General features: G+C 36.7%; 1 protein-coding gene across 1 annotated transcript in view; it reads left to right on the forward strand.

The window, feature by feature from the left end:
• Positions 1–22,921, forward strand: part of lrrc75a (leucine rich repeat containing 75A) — a 47,609-nt gene extending 24,688 nt beyond the window's left edge. The window contains exon 4 of the mRNA XM_021474345.3: positions 19,380–22,921. Within this exon, the coding sequence (XP_021330020.2) occupies positions 19,380–20,208 (829 nt within the window). The 3' untranslated portion in view covers positions 20,209–22,921. The remainder of the gene's footprint in view (positions 1–19,379) is intronic.
• Positions 22,922–23,652: the final 731 nt, after the last annotated feature.

The following is a 23,652-nucleotide window of genomic DNA, read 5'->3' on the forward strand; positions in this document are numbered from 1 at the left end:
TTGGTTCTTACACTCCAGATATCCCCAAATACGAAATATGTCATATTATAACTCCAGTACAGCTGTGTATACCATACAAATCTCATCACCTGTGAATTGACTCCTCAACGGGGCTTTCAGTGGTTTTCTCTCCGTCCATTGATGATAAGAGCTGTGTTTATTCTGCAGAGTGAGTCAGTGAATGAAAGAACAGCCTCCCACTGTGTGCCGTGTACGTGTGTGTGGTTTTGTGTGTGTGTGTGTGCGCTAACACATGGTTCTGTGGTGTAGACTTTTACTTATGTGGCTCCTTTCCAGCTGCCATTAATATAGTCAAAACACAGACTGTGTAATGTGTAAATGAGGAAATACTCAGCTCTATTTATTTCCTGTGTCGATGGATACACTTTGGATGAAGCCTCTGAACTTATTGGTGGTTTTGTAATTGCAGGTGGATTTTGGTGTCAACTCCAAAGCTATTATTTCTTTCTACTTTTTTCAAGCAGTTATGTTTTTAGTTATTTTAATTACTTGTGACTCATTGTCATTGATCACAAAGATGCTACAGACCATAACTATATGTTTTCTGCAAAACAAAAGTTGTGTATAGATAAAATCATGATTTATTTCTTGTCTGAATTAGTGTATTTTTTCCATCATGTTACACTGTAATCTAAATGTTTTGTTCTATATTTATTTTGTTTTTATTTCACTTATATTATTCATAAAAGTACTGAATAGCCCTTATTATAAAATATTTAAATTTCTTCTACAACATTAAAATGCTTAATTTTATTTATTTACTTATAAAATGTGTCCATAAATCTACTGTCAACTCTGTTGCCTTAACATGCTTTGCCTTCAGATTGATTTGGTTGGAATTATCTCCCACAACTATGTAAGGCACTGGAAGGGATGTCAATTTCTTTGCACTGAAAAGATCTGAAACACTAAAGGTGTATGTGCTCTCTCTGAGAATTGTTTTAACTGAAAAGTTTTTACACCAAGAGTTATTTTGTAAAATGTCAAAACCGTTACCACAATATAAAAGGAACACAGAATTAATCACTGATCACAGGCTACTTTTATACTTAAATCATAATTTCACTAGTGCCATGCCATGAACTCTTTTATGCCATGAACTCTATATTTACCTTTAATTTATGCTTGTAAATTATTTATGCTTTTGGCTGCCAATGTTCATTAAGCAACCCAGGCTCTTTCTGAAACATACCCCTATATTCATTTTGGAAAGCGCCAAATATGTCTCCGGAGATATAGGAGATAGGAGGTTTTTTTTGCAATTTTTGTTTTTACGAATCCACCAGAGGCCACTGCCTGTACGTGATTTCAAATTTCTCTTGTGGGTGCCATTCGCTCCTGCTCTTCTCATGTAAATCCACCAGAGGCCGCTGTGGACTTACTGACCAATCGACTGACCCAAAAGGTATCTGTTCAAAAGCACCCATTGACCTACCCACCGCCTTCCCTAAACTCAACGATAGTGTTTTTAAAAGCACCGATTGACCCGCCCACCGCCTTCCCTAAACCCAACTGATGGTGTTTTCAAAAACACAGATTGACCCGCCCACCGTCTTCCCTAAACCCAATCAACAGTGTTTTCAAAAGCATCGATTGACCTGCCCACCGCCTTCCCTAAATTCAATGATAGTGTTTTCAAATACACAGATTGACCCACCCACCGCCATCCCTAACCCAACTGATATTCATTCATTCAAATTCTTTTCGGCTTAGTCCCTTTATTAATCTGGGGTTGCCACAGCGGAATAAATCACCAATTTATCCAGTATATGTTTTATGCAGCAGATGCCCTTCCAGCTGCATCCCATCTCTGGGAAACATCAATACACACTCATTCACAAATATACACTATGGACAATTAAGCCTACCCAATTCACCTTCACCGCATGTCTTTGGACTGTGGGGGAAACCGGAGCACCCGGAGGTAATCCACACAAACACGGGGAGAAGATGCAAACTCCACACAGAAATGCCAACTGACCCAGCCGGAAATCGAACCAGCGACCTTCTTACTGTGAGGCGACAGCACTACCTACTGCGCCACCGCGTCGCCCAACCAAACTGTTTGTGTTTTCAAAAACACAGATTGACTGGCCCACCGCCTTCCCTAAACCCAACAACATGCAATCCAGAAAAAGAAAAGCCCTCACAGCAGCCTGATTTTTTCCACGTTTTCATATTTTACCACCTTCTCACCCTGATATTTACTTGATTTTGTATTACCTGCTCTCTGGACCGTTCTTCACTGGACTTAATTCTATGTTCGTTTTAATGACGAAATGCAGCCATACGTACAGTAGCTCTGGCTACATAAATCGTAATCTCCAGAAATGTATATAAGGCTCTGTTTTAAGAATGAGCCTATGTTGCACTAGGTTACCAAGGTATAATAATACTATAATCTAATCAGTTTTTTCATTTAAATTAAAAGCAGGAAATGGCGTTTGTTTGGCATGCCCTGATTTATTTATTACAGTATGTTTTCTATATTGTACTGGAAAAAAAATTTCTCCTCAACTTCTGCATAATGTTTCTCCAATTATAGAATCACCCTTTTATGAATGCAAGGATAAAACAGCTGCACGACCGTTTTTGACTGTCCTTTCTGTTGTGGTTAAGCTGGAATGTGAAGGCATGTTTTCTCTGTAGACTGGATTCAATACATTCTCTGTTTTTGATCCTCTCTGGTTGTGATGTTTAATCCTCACCGGGTGCTTTTTTTGTTGATGGAGCACTGCTGTTTGTCTGAGTCACGGCTCTCCGTTTACTGCTGCTTGTGTTGTACGGGTTATTGTGGTGGATGTGAATGCAGCTGTTGGAGGTTTAAAAAGGGAAGTGTTTCTCAGACGCTGTTCTCACCTCGCCGGTGGCTGTGTTGTTAATGCTCGTGTGCCTCTGAGGGCCTACTTATTCTCTGTTTGAACTTCCTCAAGCTCCTTTATTTGTTCGGCCTGAACTCTGAGTTTACTGATGTGATTTTTATCAGATCTGTAATAATGGGACTGTCCAGGAGACGTTGAAGTCAAATAATTCCACAGCCTGAAGGTGCAAAAAGGAAAGAGAAATGAAAAAGTTTGACTTTTCTCAAGAGTACTTTTTAAATGGAATATCCAAGCTACAATGATAGTAATTCTTTCAGTTTTAAGACTTGTTGTAAATTTCAGTGGTCTGTTTCTCAAATAAAGCCCTTGTGTCTTTTATTATTAGGATTTAAGATTTTATTATAGTGAGCAAGTCATATGGACCACTTTTATGCTGTAAAGCTGAATAATTGCAGATTTCGATCACATTTTAATTCAATATTGCTACCTCCAAATAGTATTTCATCTATTTTAAACACTGACCAAACAAAGTAACTCTGAAATAAATTATTAAACCATATTGAACATTAAACTATTGGATGAAAAAGGCAACATCATGGATTTATTATCGATAGAAAGCATGTATGTTGTTTTCTAAAGTATTCTGTTCTACCAATACACACCTTACAGACATATAATTACACAAAAAGTATGTGCAATAATTGATCAGTAATATATTTTGTCAGCTGAGAAGTTACTTGACATTGTTCCATCCCAGGCTCATTTAAAATATGTGCCTCTACATTTTTGCAAAACATATATGTTGCTTTTGGTATGTTTCGTTACACGTTTCAGATGACAAATCCACTTGAGGGCACTGTTGACATCTTAGTGAATCTGAAATAAGTACTTTTCAGATGCTTGGCATTCTTGTGCATTCACGAGAAGGCGGGGCTTGTTATACTGTGATTGTTGTGTTTAGTGAACGGTTTAGGTCTGTGGTTGCATTCACTACACTGTTAACAATTTTATGTAGAATCAAGAGTAATTTACTGGCACTGCATTTGCACAGGGGTGTTGTTATACATAAACCCCCCCCTCAATCGCACAACCCTCTCCCCCATTTTTTTTAGAAACATAGCTATACTAAATAATATTAATAATTCAAAGTATTATTATAAGCAGTATAAAAGTATTATTATTTTAAATAAATAACAGAAATCAATACAATGTAAAGATAGCTGCTGAGATCTTAGATCCAAAATATGCTAAATATATATATATGTGTGTGTGTGTGTGTGTGTGTGTGTGTGTGTGTGTGTGTGTGTGTGTGTGTGTGTGTGTGTGTGTGTGTGTGTGTGTGTATAAAATGATTTTTTGTCTGAGACCTAAATCTGATGGTGAGAATTAATGGTAAGTCTAAACTAGACCACATCTCTCCTTTCCAAGAGACAGAAAATTGTACTCACTTTTTTCAAATACACCTTGACATACAGTAAAAAAGATCCGCTCTTCCAGACTTCTGTTTTTCTTCTAAATTCAACACAAGCTATAATTGTAAATTTTTTAGACTTAATGAAGCACAAAATATGTAATAATGTGATAATTGCAGTAAATATTTGAAAACAGACGTGCTAAAATTGCAATGGCACTGTAAAAAAGATTAGTTGGTTTAGCATAATTATAAAAATGAAGTCAACATTTCCAAGTTACAACAGGTTTTACTTACATTATTTTCGTAAAGTCAACTTGTTGCTTTTAAGGCAATTAGTTTACTCGCTTTAAGTAGCTAATCACTTTTTACTGTGCACTGCGATCGGACACAAACTTAGTGACCTGGGCGGGTTACAGACTGTACCAAAAAACTGAAGACCGGGCTAGGCTGAAATTACAGGAGTTTTCTAGGAGAAATAACAAAACAGGAGGGTAACGGGTGATGGGTCTGAAATATGGGAGACTCCCGGGAAAAAATGGATTGTTGGCAAGTATGGTCTTAACACAAATCGATTTAAGTTAACTTAATAGTTTCACAGATTTTACTAAATTGAATACAAAACAATTAATTGACCCCCAAAAAAAACTCAAGTATTGTGTTGATTCAGCTTATTTTAAATAAGTAGCTTGAACAAGCAGAAAAAAAATCAGTGTGGGTTGCATTTTTCAGTAGCAATGTAGGTTGCTGTTCTTAAAGCAGTAATTACTAGTAGCTATTACTGCTGTTTTAACACTGTTGAGAAATAAACATTCTAAAGTAATTCACACATGATCAATCAATCAGTCAGTTGGTCGCTCTCTCTTTCTCTCACGGAACTGCCAGGAAGAAATGAGCATGTAGGATTGCATAAACTGCAATGTCATTGCTTCTATTTTGAGCATTGTGGCTTTTCTGAATTTAAAATAATGATCTAGAGCATGCAAAAGATACAACATGTAAATGAGTCATTAGTCTGCCGTTGGTGGATTAAACCTCTCTTGCTTGCTCTAAAATGACATTTTGGAATTAGCTATAGAGATAAAATAGCATATAAAATGTATATACAATAACATTCAATGTACAAAAACCTGACAAATGTAACCATAGCACAAAATGAATAACTGACTCCAATCTGTTTATCATTCCAAAATATTGCAGCCACTTTTTTTGGGGGGAGGCTTCATCATTTAGCTGTCATCATCTTCCAATTACCATCTCTTTCTGTCTTTTTTAATGAGTCCCAGTGTTGGCTAAGTGCTAACATGACCTTAACCTCCTCCACAGGTCAGAACGAGGCAGTCTCTCAGACAGGTGTCCCATTTTCACATCACATATAACAGATGTCGGGCTGTGATAGGCTTCTAATTTATGTGAGCACTGCATTGCTAATAGCTTGTGTGTAGTTTTGTCTGTGTGCCTCAATGCAAATGTTTACATTAAAGTGACACTGGTTCTGATTTGCAGTTGTGCTTTGATAGCTGAAGTAAATTATACATCTGTTCTGGATGTGCTGATCTTTTAGTTTACCTGATTACATGTATTTAACTCGGGTGTAAATGCATACTGTGTTTGTATAGAGGAAAGCTAGCAGAACGCAGCACTATACATCATGAGTTTAACATAAACAAGTCTGAATCTATTGAAAGCAGGTGAGAGAAAAAGACTCGAATGCTTTAAAAGTGTGTTTGCATTTGATCGAGTTGGTTTTATCTTTTTGTTTAAAGGTTCATGAAACCCTTGAATACTTTTTTTTTTGAGATTTTAACAGATTTGTGTGTGTTCAGCATCAGTTAGGACAATGTAAGCACCTGTTAGCTTTGATTGTGGGGAGAACTGGAAAATTTTGAGCTTCTGTCAGCTAATTTCAGCTTCCGGCTTAAAATGATTTTTGGGGCGGGATCAAAAATCGGCAACGTAGCGCAAAACTGCAAGTGCAAAGATGACGCATCAGTTTCTCATTATTATTCATAACGGAGTTTTCTTATCCTATGAGAAGAGCCGGCATCTTATTATTCATCTTATTCATGACTGCTTGTGCTTTCCGAAAGAAAGGCGGACCTGCCAGTGCCAAGTAGTGAAATCCTACTTTGATGACTGGGTGACCCACGGCACACAGAATTTAGCTGTACATGAAGGGTTGTATGTTTGTTTCCATGATTCACGGAGTTTGCTGCGTGTTTTTCCCCGCGATGCTGTCAGGGCCGATACATCAAAGAGAGTAGTACGAGAACGAATGACGAATGGCGGACTTTGTCTTTTATCAGGAGTTCGTTCACATTTAGACACATCGCCGTGCTGCTGTGTTTGCCTAAATCTTCCAGATTACCAACAGGACTAATGGTTAAAATAGACAGGGAAAGAGAACTGCTGCACTGAGTCTGCATTCAGACCCAGGGATTGAGGGAAAAGTCCTCATTTAGTGTTTATTTAAACATGATTTTCTTTACAATTGTATAAATTGTGATTGTGTATATGAAGTTATGAAAACAAATGTAGCAGGGCATTAAATTACTGTTTATTTCTTTGCATTTTAACTTTGTAAACTATAAACTTTTGCGTCTCCTCACGATTTTTGTCTCATTTTGTGAGCTAACTGACAACAGTTGTTCGCTCCCATCCTTCTCCCCTGCTCTGCTGGCCACGCCCACTCCTGCCCTTTGCTCGCGGAGCTCCATGCCCATTATGATGCATCTTTTGAAAAAATTCTGAGGTAGACCTGAACAGAAAGTAGGGGGTGTCATGGCCCTATAAAGATGATTTAAAGGGGCAGTAACAAAGAAAAAAAAAAAAAGAAAATTCTTTGATGATTTACTCACTTGTACCAAATTATTTTTTTAATTTAAATAGTTTGCTGCATAAATATACATTGTATATGAAGTTACAATATCCTTGACAACAAATCCTTTATATTTGTACAGTATACTGAACAAAAACAGTAGCTAATTAGACTATAATATTTAGTTATAAAAAACTATTAAAAAAATCATTCTTAAGGTTACTGAATTGCACACTAAATCCGAAATTTCCGCACATAATTTTTGCATGTTAAAAAATAAATTCAACCTCACGTTGTGTCAATGGTATTGACACACTGTCTCCGAAACTTTCGTCCGTCCTAAAAAAAATTTGAACCGGGTTCCAATTTTTTTTTCAGTTTTTCGCATCTCAAAACGCTTTGAGAGGCATTTACAAAATGCCGTCACTTGAGCCACAGATAACTTTATGGCAAACACAGTGCGTATTATAAGACAGAATGTGGCGGAGGGTTGAAAATTCTCACATGCTGCTGTTTGGCATGTATGTGTGTCTCTGTGTGTGTACATCCATTTGACGTACTGCCCATAGACATTATAACAGAAAGACACCTTATAGTCCGTTTTGGTTCAATGTGATCGCTCTTTTTTTTTTGTTATTGTTCTTGTTAAAAAGGTCAATTGCAGCTGACCTTATTGCATATAAATTTACAGTAGAAATGAGGACTAAACATATCAGCATAGGCTCGTTCTGAAAATGTAGCTCTATATAAGTTTCTGGAGATTGCGAATTATGTAGGCAGAAGAATGTCGTTTGTCTGGTAGCTTGCCATGTACATCAATGAACTTGAGACGCAGAGAGAAGTTGACCACGAGGACGGGGTTCGAGTCTGGAAGAACGGTTCCAGAAAGCGGGTAAGACAAAAAAAAAGACAAAAAAATAAACAAGTAAATAACAGGGTGAGAATGTGGTAAAATCTCAAAACGTGGTAAAAAAATCAGAGGGCTTTTCTTTTTCTGGATTGCTTTTTAAAACTGTCAGTTGGGTTTAGAGAAGTGAGTGGGTGTTTTAATCTGTGATTTAGAAAACACTATTGGTTGTGTTTATGGAGAGAGGAGAGTGGGTCAGTCGATTGGTCAGTCTTTCAGTCAGTCGATAGTGGATTTACGCGAGAACAGCAGACGCAAATGGCATTCGCAATAAAAATTTGAGATCTCAAAACGTGTACACAGCGTCTTCTGGTGGATTCCCAAAAACAAAAAACTGCAAAAAAACTTACCTCCTGGGAGGTATTTGGCACTCTCCAGAAATGTGTATTGCGGACGTTTTCAGATTGAACCTGGGTTGAAACCTATTGTAAGGTGCTAGTAAAGCCACGGTCACACTGCACTTTTCTCCCTATAGACTTCCATTCATAGGCATGTATACGACAAACTGGAAATGCAAGCTTGTGCAACAAGTTTCTCAATTCACTGCGATGTAAAGTTCAAGCTTGGTGAACTTTGACCTGCAAAATTGCATTACGTGTCTGTGTGAGATCAATAGAAGATCAAAACATGAATTCTTTCCACAGAAATTTTAAATAAAGACTGATTGCTTGTGGTTTTTAACATCTAATCAACTTGTTTAATCCTGACCCTTTTCGCAGTGCTGTATGACAGAATTTCGCTAGCTCAAACTCAAGTGTGACCACAGCATTAGGCTTCAAGACAAAAATGAAATGTAATCTGATCTACTGCAGACCTACTACATGACCTCTATTGTTTTGCGAGACACAACTGTTGCGAATATAAAGCACAGTGCGCTCGTCTGGTCTGCATGTGGTTAAGCGTCTGCCATCGAGTGGACACTCTTTAGTCCATAACAATCAGCCCACAGCTGTCAGGAGCCACTGAAAAATGTCTTCCTCATCTCAACACAGCAGACTGAAGCTTTCAGGACTATCATGTCCAGAGGCGACAAGCCTTTATCTAGCTTTAGCACACGATCTGCCTCCAGACACCCACATTAATAGCGGATTCACTTGTATTTGATAGCTAAAATTGTTTCACCATGAGGGGAGAGGAAAGATAGAGAGCTGTGTTAAACGAAAAGAGGATTTGAGAATGTGAAACAGGAATAAGAGGGTGTGGAATATGTGCTGTTGTGAAATCACACTGTCATCTCTCAGGCATGTCTGCCGAATTTTTTCTGCTTTCCCATTTCTTCCTCTATTTTCTCCTCATATGATCTCTTTATTCGTTCTAATGCCGCCTCTTCCCCATAGATTACCTCAGTTCTGCCTTTTGCAAGATTTTCAGTTGGTTAAGCCTCCCGTTTTTCTCTTCTTGTCTTTTTTTTAATTTGCAATGGAGCTCAGGTTGAGATGTTGAACAAACTAGAACATAAATAAGCATTCGAAGGACAAAAACCTGGCTAATGTCAAAACTAAAAAGTCTGTACCTTTGGCAACCAATGCAAAAAAGGAATCAGTAAATCAGTAAAGATGTGCATTATTGTGTAATAATTCATCAGACTGGAGTCAATTATTGATTTGTTTTCAGGTTTCATTGGGTAGTAATCCCCAAAGATTACCTCTGTCCTGCTTTTTATGAGATTTTCAGTCACCTAAGCTCTCAGTTTCAACGAGCTATTCTTGTTGTCTTTTTTTTATTATTATTGAAATGAGCCATGGAGCTCAGGATGAAATGTTCAAGAAACTAAAACTGTAACATCAACATGTTTAAGAAACATAAACGGGCATTCACAGGACAAAAAATAAAACTAATAATTGACAAAGCTATAGCTGCATTTAAAATCACAAACACACACACTGTAATACTTAAAAAGTTTATGTTACTCAAACCGTTTGAGGAAACCGATTGCAACCAACCATTTCATTAAAAAAAAATTAATCCTAATGATTACTGTGAACTTAATCAATTTGAGTAGATGAAGCAATTTGAGCACAGTAAATTCCAATAAATGAAGAGAACTAAAACCAACTGTACTGTAAAACCCAATAAGTTAAGGCAACTCAAACCATTTTAAGGAAACCGATCACTACAAACCATTTGAGTTAAAAAAGAATCTATATAAGTACTGTGAACTTACTCCAATTAAGTTGAAGAAATGAGGTATTTAATTAACTCTTTACCTTTAACACTGAGTTCAAAACTCTTTTCTAATGAGTAGAATTAACTTTCAGTCAATTTTGATTTAACTAAACTTATTTAATTTTATAAAGTTGACTGTTGGGTTCTACAGTGCAAAAATATTTTGCTGATTCTTCAAACTACTTATTTTAAATGAGCTGAACCAACACAATTCTTGAGATTTCTTTGGAAATATTTTATGTTTAATTAACTTCAGTTTGTTAAGTTAACTTAATTGATTTGTGTTGTGACAACATGAATGAATTGTGTGGAACCTATACTGTCGGTACTATAGTAAATACATTTAAGTTTACTTTATGACCGTAAAAAAAAAGTATGATCTATGTAGTAGCAATTTGAATGAACTACAGCTACCATTTATTATTGGTATTATCATCCCATACCTATCCATGTCATTCACATCAGTTCACACCTGTTCATAAATGTTCTCACGTGGACTCATGGGATAGTAAAGTGTCCACAGGGGATGTGTACTTTAAAATCTCTCTGGAAGTAGGTCATATGGTTACTTCTCACCTACTGTTTTTTAAGAACTGTGAGTTTGGACATACTACTCGGCTTACGTACTGTTTTTTTACTACAATATAGTAGGGGCATGTGCAATTTTGGACTCACTGTATATCTTTATGGTAACCATATAAAAGAAATAACTGACTCCAGTCCATGTTATTTCTTTAATAATTCATTAGAATGGAGTCAATTATTGATTGATTCATTTTTTTTTTCAGGTTGTATTGGAAAGTAATCCCTACAGATTAACTTAGTTCTGCCTTTTGCAAGATTTCAGCCACTTAGGATTTCAGTTTCTCTCGTGTTATCTCTTTTTATTTGGAATTAGAAATGGATCTCAGGATGAAATGTTCAAGAACCTACAAATTTAACAACTTAATTTAAGATCTGTTTAAGAAGCATAAGTGAGAATTAACAGGACAAAAATAAACTAACACATCAAAACTATAGCTGTGTTTAAAACATACACCTCAAAAATATTGCTGCTTGTTCAAACTAGTTATTTAAAATTAGCCGAACCAACACAATTCTTGAGATTTTTTGTGACAACTTGATTGCTTTATGTTCAGTCAACTTCTAATTGTAAAGTCAGCTTTGTCAATTTTTTATTTTTTTTTTGTCAATTTGTGTTGGGACCAGGCACGTGCATACATAAGGCTCAACCTGTGCAGTGAACATGCCCTTTTTAGTCTTGGATAGAAAGTGCCCTTCCAAAATGATAAAAAGTGCCCCCGCGACGCGACACACCCTCCGTCCCGCCCTTGAGTAGGTGCGTGACAACACCGCTCTTGAGTGCGTGCGCTCAACCCCCCCTCCAACGCTTTACACTACGCGCGCGACAACACAGCCGATCAGAACGCGCGCGACAACACAGCCGATCTGAACGCGCGCGACAACACAGCCGATCAGAACGCGCGCGACAACACAGCCGATCAGAACGCGCGCGACAACACAGCCGATCAGAACGCGCGCGACAACACAGCCGATCAGAACGCGCGCGACAACACAGCCGATCTGAACGCGCGCGACAACACAGCCGATCACAACGCGCCTGACAACACAGCCGATCAGAACGCACACTACAACAACAACCCCCCCCCCCCCCCCCCCCCCCCCCCCCCCCCCACAAAAAAAGAGGTGGTTATTTTCTAACAATTCATCATTAGAATGGATTATTGATTCATTCTTCTTGATTTTCCAGGTTTTATTGGGAAGTACAGATTACCTCAGTTCTGCCTTTTGAGAGATTTCAGTCACTTTTCAGCAGGCAAACAACAACATAAGACATTAATATTAGGTTAGATTTAGATCATAATGACAGGTGACCAAATTTCAATGTCTATCCTAAATCTAAGGGCAACGTTATTTTGATGTTCAATAACGATGTCAAATTACATTGAAATTTGGTTGATTTTAGGTTGTGTTGGAAAGTGTCCAAAATCCAACGTCTAATAGGTGTCATAATGTTAACGTCCACACAACGTCAAGGTGTAACATGATTAAAATTGATATTTGGTTGATAGGTTGGACATTGGACATCTACCTGATGTTCTTTGGATTAAGAAATGCATCTCAGAATGAGATGTTCAAGAAACTAGCATATGAAGCATTTAAAGAGCAAAAGGCTGATCAATGTTTACTTTACTTGTGGTAACCATGGCATAAAAGCAATAACTGACATTAGTCCAGACTAGAATTGCATTGTTTTCTAATAATTCATCAGACTGGACTCTGGAGTTGGTTATTGATTATTGCTCAGGTTTCTTTGGGAAATAATGCCCACAGATTACCTCATTTCTGCTTTTTGCAAAATCTGAAGTCGCTTAAGATTTTCATTTGTCTTTTGTCATCGTGTCCTCCTCTATCTGATTCTTCAATGGCTGAAAGCAGACACACTGAGTGTAAAGCTGCAATATGCAATTGGTATTCATTCTTGCCCTGTTCCTTTCTGCATCTTTGGGTTTTTCAATATTAATCCCTGTCTGTCTTTATTCAAGCTTTCACTTTGACGTTTCAATTGGCACAAGGCCACCAATTAGGGGTATCTTTACATTGATGCTTCTGTATTGATTTGCAGAGCCATCTAGGCAGCCAAGCCTTTAATGCCTGTGGGGTTGAGAGAAGAAATAAAAAAATTAAATAAAAAAAAGATTTTTGAAATGGACATAATTACAATAAGACACTTCCATGAATATGAGTTAAAACCTTTATTTATCATTAAATATATATAATTTTTTTATTATAAGCACGCTCTTCATTCCATAGCAAATACTTAAATTCTAGCAGCTTTCAGAATAACTTATTCAATAAAATAAATACAATACAGTTCAAATGTAAGTATAAACAAAATGAAATTATAGTGCCATTCACTATAAACAACATTTAATATAAAGTCTGAAGAAATTCATTGAAAGCAATACTAGCAGCATGAAATTCATCACAAATATACACCTTTTTCTTGATGTTATCTGCATTATAAAAGAAAGCAGATGTTAAAGATGAATAACTCTAATTTTGGAAAACATAGTGAGTATTCGCAGTTTAGTCATATCAATTGAATAAAATTAAATCCAAATAGTCATTTCTTCAGGCTTTAGGAAAGTTCCAAGTTTGTATTTTTTTCACTGGGAGAAATCATACTGTAAAATGCAGTATTATATTAACCATACTACACAAATAATTTAATAGAATGAACTTAATATCAATTCAAAAAATTGTCTAAACATTGCCTTTTTGCCAAAAGTGCTGTCTATTGTAATGAGTTTTACATCATATGAAGCTAACTTTTGACTAAAAGGCATGAATAATACTATGTGTCACCCTTGTATTCACTGCAAAAAAAAAGAAAAAAAAAGTATATTTCAGGATTTATTTCAATGACGTTAATCTCTCATTTTGCTCTTGCCGACCTTTCCAAAGTATGTTGGAGAATAAAGCAGCATAATCATACTGTCTGCAGTTAATTGATCATAATTACCACACTTATTATACCAGAGTCTTCAACAGATTATCAGAGAGTCTAAAGGCCATTTTTTTCCTGACCTACATTAAAGCCCTATTCTGAAACGTATTCTTAGAAAGTAGCCTGTAATGATCGGCAAGGTAGTATTTATTTGATAAAAAATATAAACATATTACAGTATATTATAGCAATATTATATAGAAAAGGTATAGTAATTTATAAAACTTAGCATAAAAATATTAAACAGGGTATAAAATAATTAATATTTATCACCATATTCCCCAAGTTGATTGATTATATTTATAAAATGTTATGTTTACATATGCAAATGAAGCATTAATTAATGTCTAAATTGTATACATTTTACTGCCAAAATCTGCACATATCATAAAATTTGTTGTTGATTTATTTAATTATTTATTTTTTTGTCAATTTATTCATTTTCCTTCAGCTTAGTTCCTTATTTATAGGTCGCCACAGTGCCAATGAGCCGCCAACTATTCCAACATATGTTTTACGTAGCGAATACCCTTCCAGCCGCAACACAGTATTATGAAACAACCATACACTTTCTCATTCACACATACATTCATACACCACAGCCAATTTAATTCACCTATAGCGCATGTCTTTGGACTGTGGGGGAAACCGGAGCACCTGGAGGAAATCCACACCAACACAGGGAGAACATGTAAACTTCACACAGAAATTCCAAACCAGCGTCCTTCTTGCTGTAAGGCAACCATTATATAAAAATATTGTAATATTTAAAAAATGGGCAGAAATAATATTAAACGATACAAATAATAAATATTCATCACCATACCTCCCCAAGTTGATTGATTACATTTTCTAAAATGTTATGTTTGCATATGCAAATGAGCCATTTTATGAATTGTGAGGCATCAATTAAATGTGGTGATTTGTATACATGTCAACGCCAAAATCAGAACATAGGATGAAATTGGTTATTTATCCATTTAATTTTTTATTTGTTTGTGTATTCATTTACTTACTCAAAGGGTTTACAAATAGCGTTTTGCTTTTTATCCTTCAATATTTAATTATGCAATAATTACTTTAAAATAATAAACTATTTTTGTTACATAAAATTTTAAAAGTATATAATCAGGCAAATTATATATGAAAATAAGCCTTGGTAAAAACTGAAGTTTTGTGTATTTGGTAATGCTTAAATGGAGATTTATGTCTCAGTGCAAGACTGAAACTTTTTTTATGTTTCATAAGGGCACTAAAAAAAAAACAAAAAAAAAAAAACGACTGGGATGAAAAAAACACACTGTAATATTTCGGCCTAAAATGTGATTCATACATATAATGCCAAAGCACATTTTTTCAAGAGTCTTCAGTGTCACATCATTCAGAAGTAATTCTTATATGCTGATTTGCTGCATTGTTATTATTATTACTAGACTGTAAAAAATCCTGGTTGCCTTGAATTTTTAAGCTGAATTACAGTAATGATTAATCATCAGTAATGATTAATCACACTGAACTGAGCTAAACTGAACTGAACTGAACTTAAACACTAAAACCTGAACCACACTGTTCCAGTTACTATGACCATTTATGTGAAGCTGCTTTGACACAATCTACATTGTAAAAGCGCTATACAAATAAAGCTGAAATGAATTGAATTGAATTAAATTAAAAAATGAGTTTATTGAACTTTTATTGTTTAACTGACTTAAAATTCAATTAAATTAAATTAATTTAGATGATGATTAACTTAGTTTAATAAGTTACAATGACCTAAAACATATGCTGTCAGGACTAATTGCTCAAATAATTTTTTACAGTGTATGAAATTACTTCTAACATTTGTCTCAGGATTCTTTGATGAATGGAAAATTCAGAGATTTTTTTTTCTGTTAAACCTTGTAAATTGTACCTTTACAGTTCTTTTTACCTCTTATTTGAGTTTAGATTAGAACATTTGAATATTGCTTTGTCTTTCAGTTCCTTTTATTCATGACATCAATGAACTGTAAAAGTGCAATACAGTATTGTGCATTTATCTGACACCCTCCACCCACATGCTGCTCAAAGTCTGTGCTTTATCTTTATCAGATGGACTGTATTTATGGACATTTGAGAAACTTCAGTCTGACTACATAGAAGTCAAACCTTTGTTCCAGTCTATCACAGTTATCACCTGACTTCATTTACTTTCACAGGAAAGACAATGAATGCAGCGGAAGGATTTTTCACAGCACACATGTGCTGCCATGTCGATAATTAGACTAGTGTAAAAAAAAAACTACAGTGCTGAGAGTAAAGGCACTGTAATAACCAAGCACGAGAAACAGAAAACAAGTGACTGACACAATATTGAGCTGCTTGTCACATGCTTTGCACTGCATTAATTTAAGGAGTGATTTAAATTTCAGATAAATTAAAAAGCTGCATTAAATGAATTATGCATTAACTAAATTGCACAATCTCTGATTACACACAGACTCGTGTATCCATCCCAGGATTAATTACAACCAGGTGCATTCTAAAGGCCAAAGTATTTATATAATATGTGTAGGTTTGTGTTAACACCCAATATTATATGCAAAATTACAAGAAATATGTTATCCATAGTTGAAGTCAGAATTATTAAACCCTCTGATTTATCAGCCCCCTGTTTATTTTTTTCATAAATTTCTTTTTAATGGAGAGAAGATTTTTTCAATACATTTCTAAACATAATAGTTTTAATAACTCATCTTAAGAACTGATTTATTTTATCTTTGCCATGATGACAGTAAATAATATTTCACTAGATAATTTTCAAGACACTTCTATACAGCTTAAAGTGACATTTAAAGGCTTAACTTTAAAAAAAATTGCTTTTATTTTATTTAATGAATTGAATTGTTGTGATTGGTTGTTGTTTGATTTCATTTGAGTAACAGATTGGCCTGCCCTTATGATAATTATTTATTGAAAACAATTGAATGGCTAGTTTAAAAAAAAAAAAAAGAATTGTCCGTTTGGATTATCTAATCTAACACCTGACAGATTTGTTGTTTTGTAAAGAAGAAATATCATGTAAAGTTTTTCAGATTTCTATCCTTTTTAAAATTGTTTTTTAAAGTTATCGAAATCAGATGAAAGATATAATTGAGCTATATTAGCCAGCGTTCATATTTCTGCTTAACATTCCTCCTTGATCATCAAGAACATTTAGAAATGATCCAAAATGCAGAGGCGAATGTAAGTGGGTCAGATGCATTCAGGGTGAGGCTGCTGAGAGAGGGAAAGGCTTTTTCTCTTAAAGAGCGTGGGATTCGGGATCCCGGCCAGTAATATCAGGAGAGTTGATATCCTGTTCTGGTTTAGCTATTTCCTTGACATCGCTGCTGTTTTATTTGCTAGGTCAGTGACAGGATCAGAGCAGGCCAGGAAATATATCATTAAGAATGAGCATTGCATGTCAAATCAGGATGCTTATTATTCCACTCTTGCTCAAATGCCAGCTCAATAAGATATATGCAAGTCCTGGAGTGAATTAGCCATGGTCACATTATGAATTAGTATTCTTGCCGGTTCTTTTCTCACTTTCACTGCTCGCGCTCCGGCAAGCTGTGGTGACACACTGAGCTTATTATGAGTCTTCTGCATGTGCAGCGGTTAAAGCAACGGATTTGCTCTCTTTTACTTAATAAATCAGCTTCTCTTTCTGCTCTTATCTTCGGTTCCCTACTATCACACCATTTATCTGCCTCACGTTGGTTCTTAATCCATATTGGACAATAACAACTGACATCATGATTAAATTAGCTCTTAAAGTCTGTGCTGTTCGTATTTCCATGGGCCATTTTGAATCCATAATGCATTTACGGAAAATGAATCCTTTCAATCAGAACTCAATTTCTCTCAGTGAGCCGATATCCTGAGTCTTTGATAGGTTGTAATAAAAAGTGAACGCTGGCGTAGGTTTCAAAAATGAAGTTGCATAGGCTTTTCTAAAGCTCTTTTTCACCCTTGTATAGGGGTCTGGTCAGTTAAGCTGGGATAGATTCACAAGGCGCTGATGGCAGTTAGCAGTTCAAGTACTTTCATTTGTAGAAATCTGTTAGCAGACATTTCAGAAGAGGTAGTTTTAACTATCCAAGTATAATAGTTTTTGTATTTGGAAATGACTGCAGTCTCTGCACTAAAAGTTCTTATTTTAAAACAGCTTTAGCCGTTTATTTTTTATATTTATTAACATTTATTATGTGAGCGGAGCTTCTCTGCAAATTTGGTGTCAAAAAGTTTTTAGTACACCTGTTTTTGTCAGTCAGTAAATAGAGTTTAAAGTTATACTTCTAGTATAACTAGTACAATGAAGTTTTCTCTAAGGGATATGTTTTGGGGTAGAGTTAGGACCAATCCCAATTCTTAGCCCTTCCCCTTACCCCTACTTCTCGTTTTGTGTGTTCACTTGAAGTGGTAGGGGTGTCTCTATTGTCTTTTGCTTAAAGGCGTAGGGCTAAGGAGAAGGGCTAGATACCCCTAGAAACTGAGAATTTTCAGGTTCACACTCGACACCAACAGCTACAGCGACAGCATGGTTGCACACGAAGGTCAGGAGATGCACAAATTTTTAATTTTTTTTTGTCGTTATTACAATTGTTTACAAACAAACACATTTTTTAATACATTTATAACAGTATTTGTGTTTTACAGTCATGCTTTTACAAAACGCTAAACTAAAAACCGCACAATTTTACTATCTATAATCCTCAATAGAGACTTTCAAAGGGGCATGTACTGAAAAAAAAACTAACCGAAGAGCGGAGAGGAAAGGATGTGGATGTGGTGGTGTATGGGATAGAAGACGATCGCAAACTGAAGAGCAGGAGAGGGGGGGGGGGGTTGTTTTCAGGTAGGATGACGATTGTGAACTGAAGAGCAAGGGTTGTCAGGGTTAGAAGATGATCGTGAACTGAAAAGCACTTTAGTTCATTTTTGAAGGGCACTTTTTGTCCAAGAGAAAAAAGGGCATGTTGGCTGCACAGGTTAAGTCCATGCCTGATAATCCCTAATAATAAAAACTCCTGTACTCCTATAGTCTAGTCCCACAACATAATGTCACATATGTCACTTGATGACTCTCGAATACCCTGTCAGAAAAGTCTAGTGGCTGGGAATGAGCTTTTTACAGTGTCTGGTGTCTGTGTCTACATAAATGAATATGGCCTCGTGTAAATACAGGGCAGTTACGATCTTACTGCCACATTATATCCTCATGATATATGCCTTCAGTGGTTTTCTCAAGATAAATACCAAAAAATAATGCAACTGGAATAGTCTTGATCATCGATCTCATATGAAGCAAGAGTTTGCGATGACATATGATTGCATATCATAACAAATTCACACTCTGTTTCAAGGGCCAGGGGGAAGGGGGAGGAGAAGGGGTAGGGGTACAAAAATAAAAATGAGATTGGGCCTAGTAGTGGATTTAAATGACAGGATATAATATTGTACATTACAAAACTCAAGAGGATAACAATCCAGACATGTGTGTTTTGCTTACTAATGAATTTACTAGTGAAGTCAGTCAGCAAATTCTTAATATTTTCTTTCCACTGCTAAGCATTTAATTTTAGTTAATATTTTCAGTTCTTTTGCTCTGTTTTTATAAATAAATGAAAGAAACTCACATTTTTACCCTTTCTTTTGCTTTTTTACCTCTTCCCTAGTCTTAAATCGGTTCTTTCAAGTCCTCCATCTGGTGGGACATTGGACCTGTCTGGAATCCCGCTTGGAGTGAAAGACATGGAGCGTCTCTGTGCCTACCTTCACCACTACGCATCTCGCATTGGTAGCCTAGAGCTGGGCTTCACCGAACTCACAGACGATGCATTCCTCCTGCTCCTCCCTACACTGGCATCGCTTCCTCGCCTCGAGACTCTGGCTCTCAATGGCAACAGGCTGACCCGCGCTGTGCTCAAAGAGCTCACAGACACACTGAAGGACCCTGACAGCTTCCCCAGCGTCACCTGGATAGACCTGGGAAACAACGTGGACATCTTCTCCCTCCCACAACCGTTTCTGGTGAGCCTGCGGAAGCGCTGTCCCAAACAGGGCAACCTTCCCACCATCCTGGAGTTTGGCGAGAGCCAGGCCAGCGAGCCGGAGGGACGAGTGGATGAAGAGGATGCCGATGCAACCAACCGGACAGAGAGCATGGGGGAACTCCGATCCGAGGAAGAAGAAGAGATCGACGGTGAAATGGAGATTGAAGACATGATGGAAGAATTACTGGACTTTGACAGGGAGGTTCAGGGCAAGGAGGATGAAGACGACAGTATGTGGACCTTGGAGGAGCCGCGGCTGGTGAAAGATCCAACTGCAAAGCAGAGCCGAGATAAGAGGGCATCCAAAGCAGAGGGAGAAGAGGACCTGCAAAGCCAGTCTTCTCATCTGTCTTGCTCTAGCCAGTCACAGCACTCATCTGGAGCCATCGAACCTTTAAGAGAAGACTCTGTCCCAGATCAGTTAGCAGGTCATTCCCACAACCCTACCTGATTGAAGCCACTGTCTCTTTGTAACCTTTGTCCCTTTAAGAACAAAAAGCATGGCAGGCTTGCTTTAAGACAGGGTTGTCCATGAGGTCATGAAATTCAGCAAGTTCTTTAGGGTTGACAATCACAGTGGTTGTCTGTTGTTGCTGAAGAAGAAATGTGATATATCACCTGTGATATATCAAAATATCAAATTCTCTCATTCAGGTTTTCCCCTTCACTGTCATAACCATAAACCTCTGTGCCTATGTGCCTGTTCAGAACCCTGCAGTGGGTGTGTGGGATGGTGCACAAGATGTGATTAGTTTTAAAGTACCCCTATTATGCTATTCTAAAGGTTCTTAATTTAGGTTTGGAGGTCTGCTACAATAGGTTTACATCCAAAAAACATTGGTTTTCTCTTGATATACATTGTAGCATTAACTATTTTCTCACAGGTCAGACGTGTCACAGTGGTCTTGCAAACTTTCAATGGCTGTTGTGTGTCTGTTAGATTCTCAAGAATGTTTGGTGTTTCATTTGTAGGAGCTTTCGCACCAGAATAACTGTTTTACAGTTCCTAGAATGGATACATGCCATATGAGACACTGACATGGTATTAAAGTGATACAAGACATTAACAATCAGAAAGCTAATGTTAGCTGCTTTTCGAAGTTGCCTTTGTCTGAGGTGTTGTGTTCTTTTCTCCTCTTCAAAGATGTAGCACTACAAGTTGTCAGGTGATTTATTAATGCTTTTACTGTTGCAATCATAAAACTGATATATCTATGTTCTATCTCTATTATCACAAAACACAGTGAAAACACAGCTTCAATTACAGCATCCTCAATCCCCCAGGTACTGACTTGTTGTTGATCCCAGCTGTCATATATCACTTAGGAGCTCCTGTTGGAACCTAGGAAAATAGTCCCGGAAAAATTAGTTCCCTGGGAACCATCCCTGCAAGCTAGTTTCTTTAGCTACCAAGTATGAAAGTCTGTAATTTAGCTTTCAGAAGGGTGCAACTGGTCCCTTTGTAGCCGTTAAGAGCCCTTGATGTGCACTTCTAAGCCCCGCAATGAAACGATCACCATGCAGACTTAAACCAATCAGTCAAAGTGGCATTTCATTACCGAAGTGCTGACTCGGTTTAAGTTGCCATTGGGGACTGGGCCACAGTGTCTGAAACAGTTATGTTCTTAAACCTCTCCTGTCTGAGAACTCACTCTTCTGATTGGTTACTCCCCGCAGTCTGTTGTGATTGGTCAACCACTTACAGCGCTTCTCAAAAACTAAACAGCCATTTCCATTTCTACAGTTTTACCTCTGGATTCAACTAATATTATGTACCATTTCAAAAGTTTTATCATATTAATTTAGACCCTTTAATTGCAAAAAACTGATCACACATTACATGAAATTTAAAATGTGAAAAAGCAAAACAGGGGCACTTTAACATGTTGGATTCAAGCAGAATGGAGCTGTGAATCGGTGTGTACATCTATGCATCTGACAGGCACAAGCATCACATTCTCTCTAGCATTGGAAAACAACTTCAATTTTATTCAGTCCAGTGAATATGCATGTCCCAAGTATCAGGTGGATGGGACGTAGATCCTTGTATTAAGTGCCCCTAATTTATACAGTGGAAAACCAAAATCTTTTTTCAGTGTTGGCCCAAGAACAACATGATTGTTGGGAAACGCAGCAGGACTGAAGCCAAAGAGAAAAGACTCACTGCATGGAATTGTTGTTTGGCTACGCATTGGTTTGTAATACTGATATTCTGTTGTTGCTGCTGGACATGGATTTTAAAGAGATGTGAGATTTCTCTGTTTGTTAGAATAGATCCTTTAACCTCTAAATGATATTAAGATTTCATTTCTATTTATCCACTGATAATAAAATGATAAAGTGTTTAGTATATACCTATATTTAGTGCCTACTTAAAATTTCACATTATTCATATACGCAATTCAAAATAGTTCAAATATGCCTGTAAATTACAGTGTATTGATTAGATTTGTCTTCATGAAAATTAGACATTTTAAAATTAGATTTGTCTTAATTAATTACCCATTATTTTGAATTCACTTAAGTGAAAATACTATAGTGCGTTAACATCATCATAATAGCTTATAGCAGTAGTCTCAAACTCAATTCTGGAGGGCCACAGCTCTGCATAGTTTAGCTTTATCCACCTCCAACTCACACCTGCTTCATAGTCACTGGTAGTCTTGAACACCTTGATTGGTTGAATCAGCTGTGTTTGATTAGGGTTGGAGCAAAACTATGCAGAGTGGTGGCCATCCAGGATTCCAGTTTGAGAACTATGGCTTATATGATCAGTGTTTTTCTAAGCTCCATCTTCAAATTACGGTTTATTAGCCTACATGAATGGTTTAGTAGCCTTTGTAAAGGTGACCAATATGTTTCAATTTATCATGTCATTTCATGGTCAACAGGTAGCCTCAAAATCTCCTGCTGTGTTTCAAAGCCATATCTTTTAGTCAAGTTGTGCCATTACGGAATATATATCGATAAAAGTGCACTGAAGAGCTGTGAACAATGACTTGGTCAGTATTTCTGTACTCCCACAATGATTAATGAACCAAGGGAAATGCAAGGAATGACAAACCGGAACAGCAATATGTGTATGATTATTTGTAAACAAATAAAAATGTATTTGACTGTTGTTGGTATCAAAACCAATAAACCTTTAACAAATATACACTTCATTTATGCGTTACGCGACGAATAATGTTGGTCGTCAATATGTTTGATTAGACCATTTGAGAGCTGAATTGTAACTGGGTGAGACTGGTAGAAAGACTACAAACTATTAGTAATCGATGTCGACATCTAGTGGTTGCTAATTTTGTGGACTCGCTTGTAAAGGACAGTGTTTACGCACTTCCGTTTTTTTTTTTTTTTGTAATAATTTACAGCACTTTCGACCTTTAAATAAATTAGCGAATATGGTTGATGAAAATCATATTTAACTTATGTTTTAAAGGGATGTCTAATTTGTTAAATTTAGTAGACTAACTGTTAGACCACTTACACTATGTTTGTTTGCTCAGGTAATTTCGGGGTCAGCCCGCTTGGACTGGTTAACAACCTGTTTGGACCAGCCACTTGAACCTCTCACTAGAATTTAACAAAACTGTTATGTTTAGCGGAATTTGGGTTAATACAAAGATTAATGCGATGCAAATTGATCAGTATAACTAATGTAAATTCAGAAGTTATAATTGTGTTCATATGAACAATTCCGAAATACGATTACATAAATTAAAAATAAAAAAAACGGTTGGTGTTAAAAAAAGATTGAAACTCCATAATGATACAAGATAAGGCCTTACTTTCAATATTGACCGCACCAATATGACCACCAACAGACACCATCCGCGTCGGCGGCTATTGCATCACTTCCGGGAAATAAGGTCAAAAATTGTTTCCCTTGTCC

This window comes from Danio rerio, chromosome 15 (assembly GCF_049306965.1).
Source record: "Danio rerio strain Tuebingen ecotype United States chromosome 15, GRCz12tu, whole genome shotgun sequence".
NCBI lineage: Eukaryota > Metazoa > Chordata > Actinopteri > Cypriniformes > Danionidae > Danio > Danio rerio.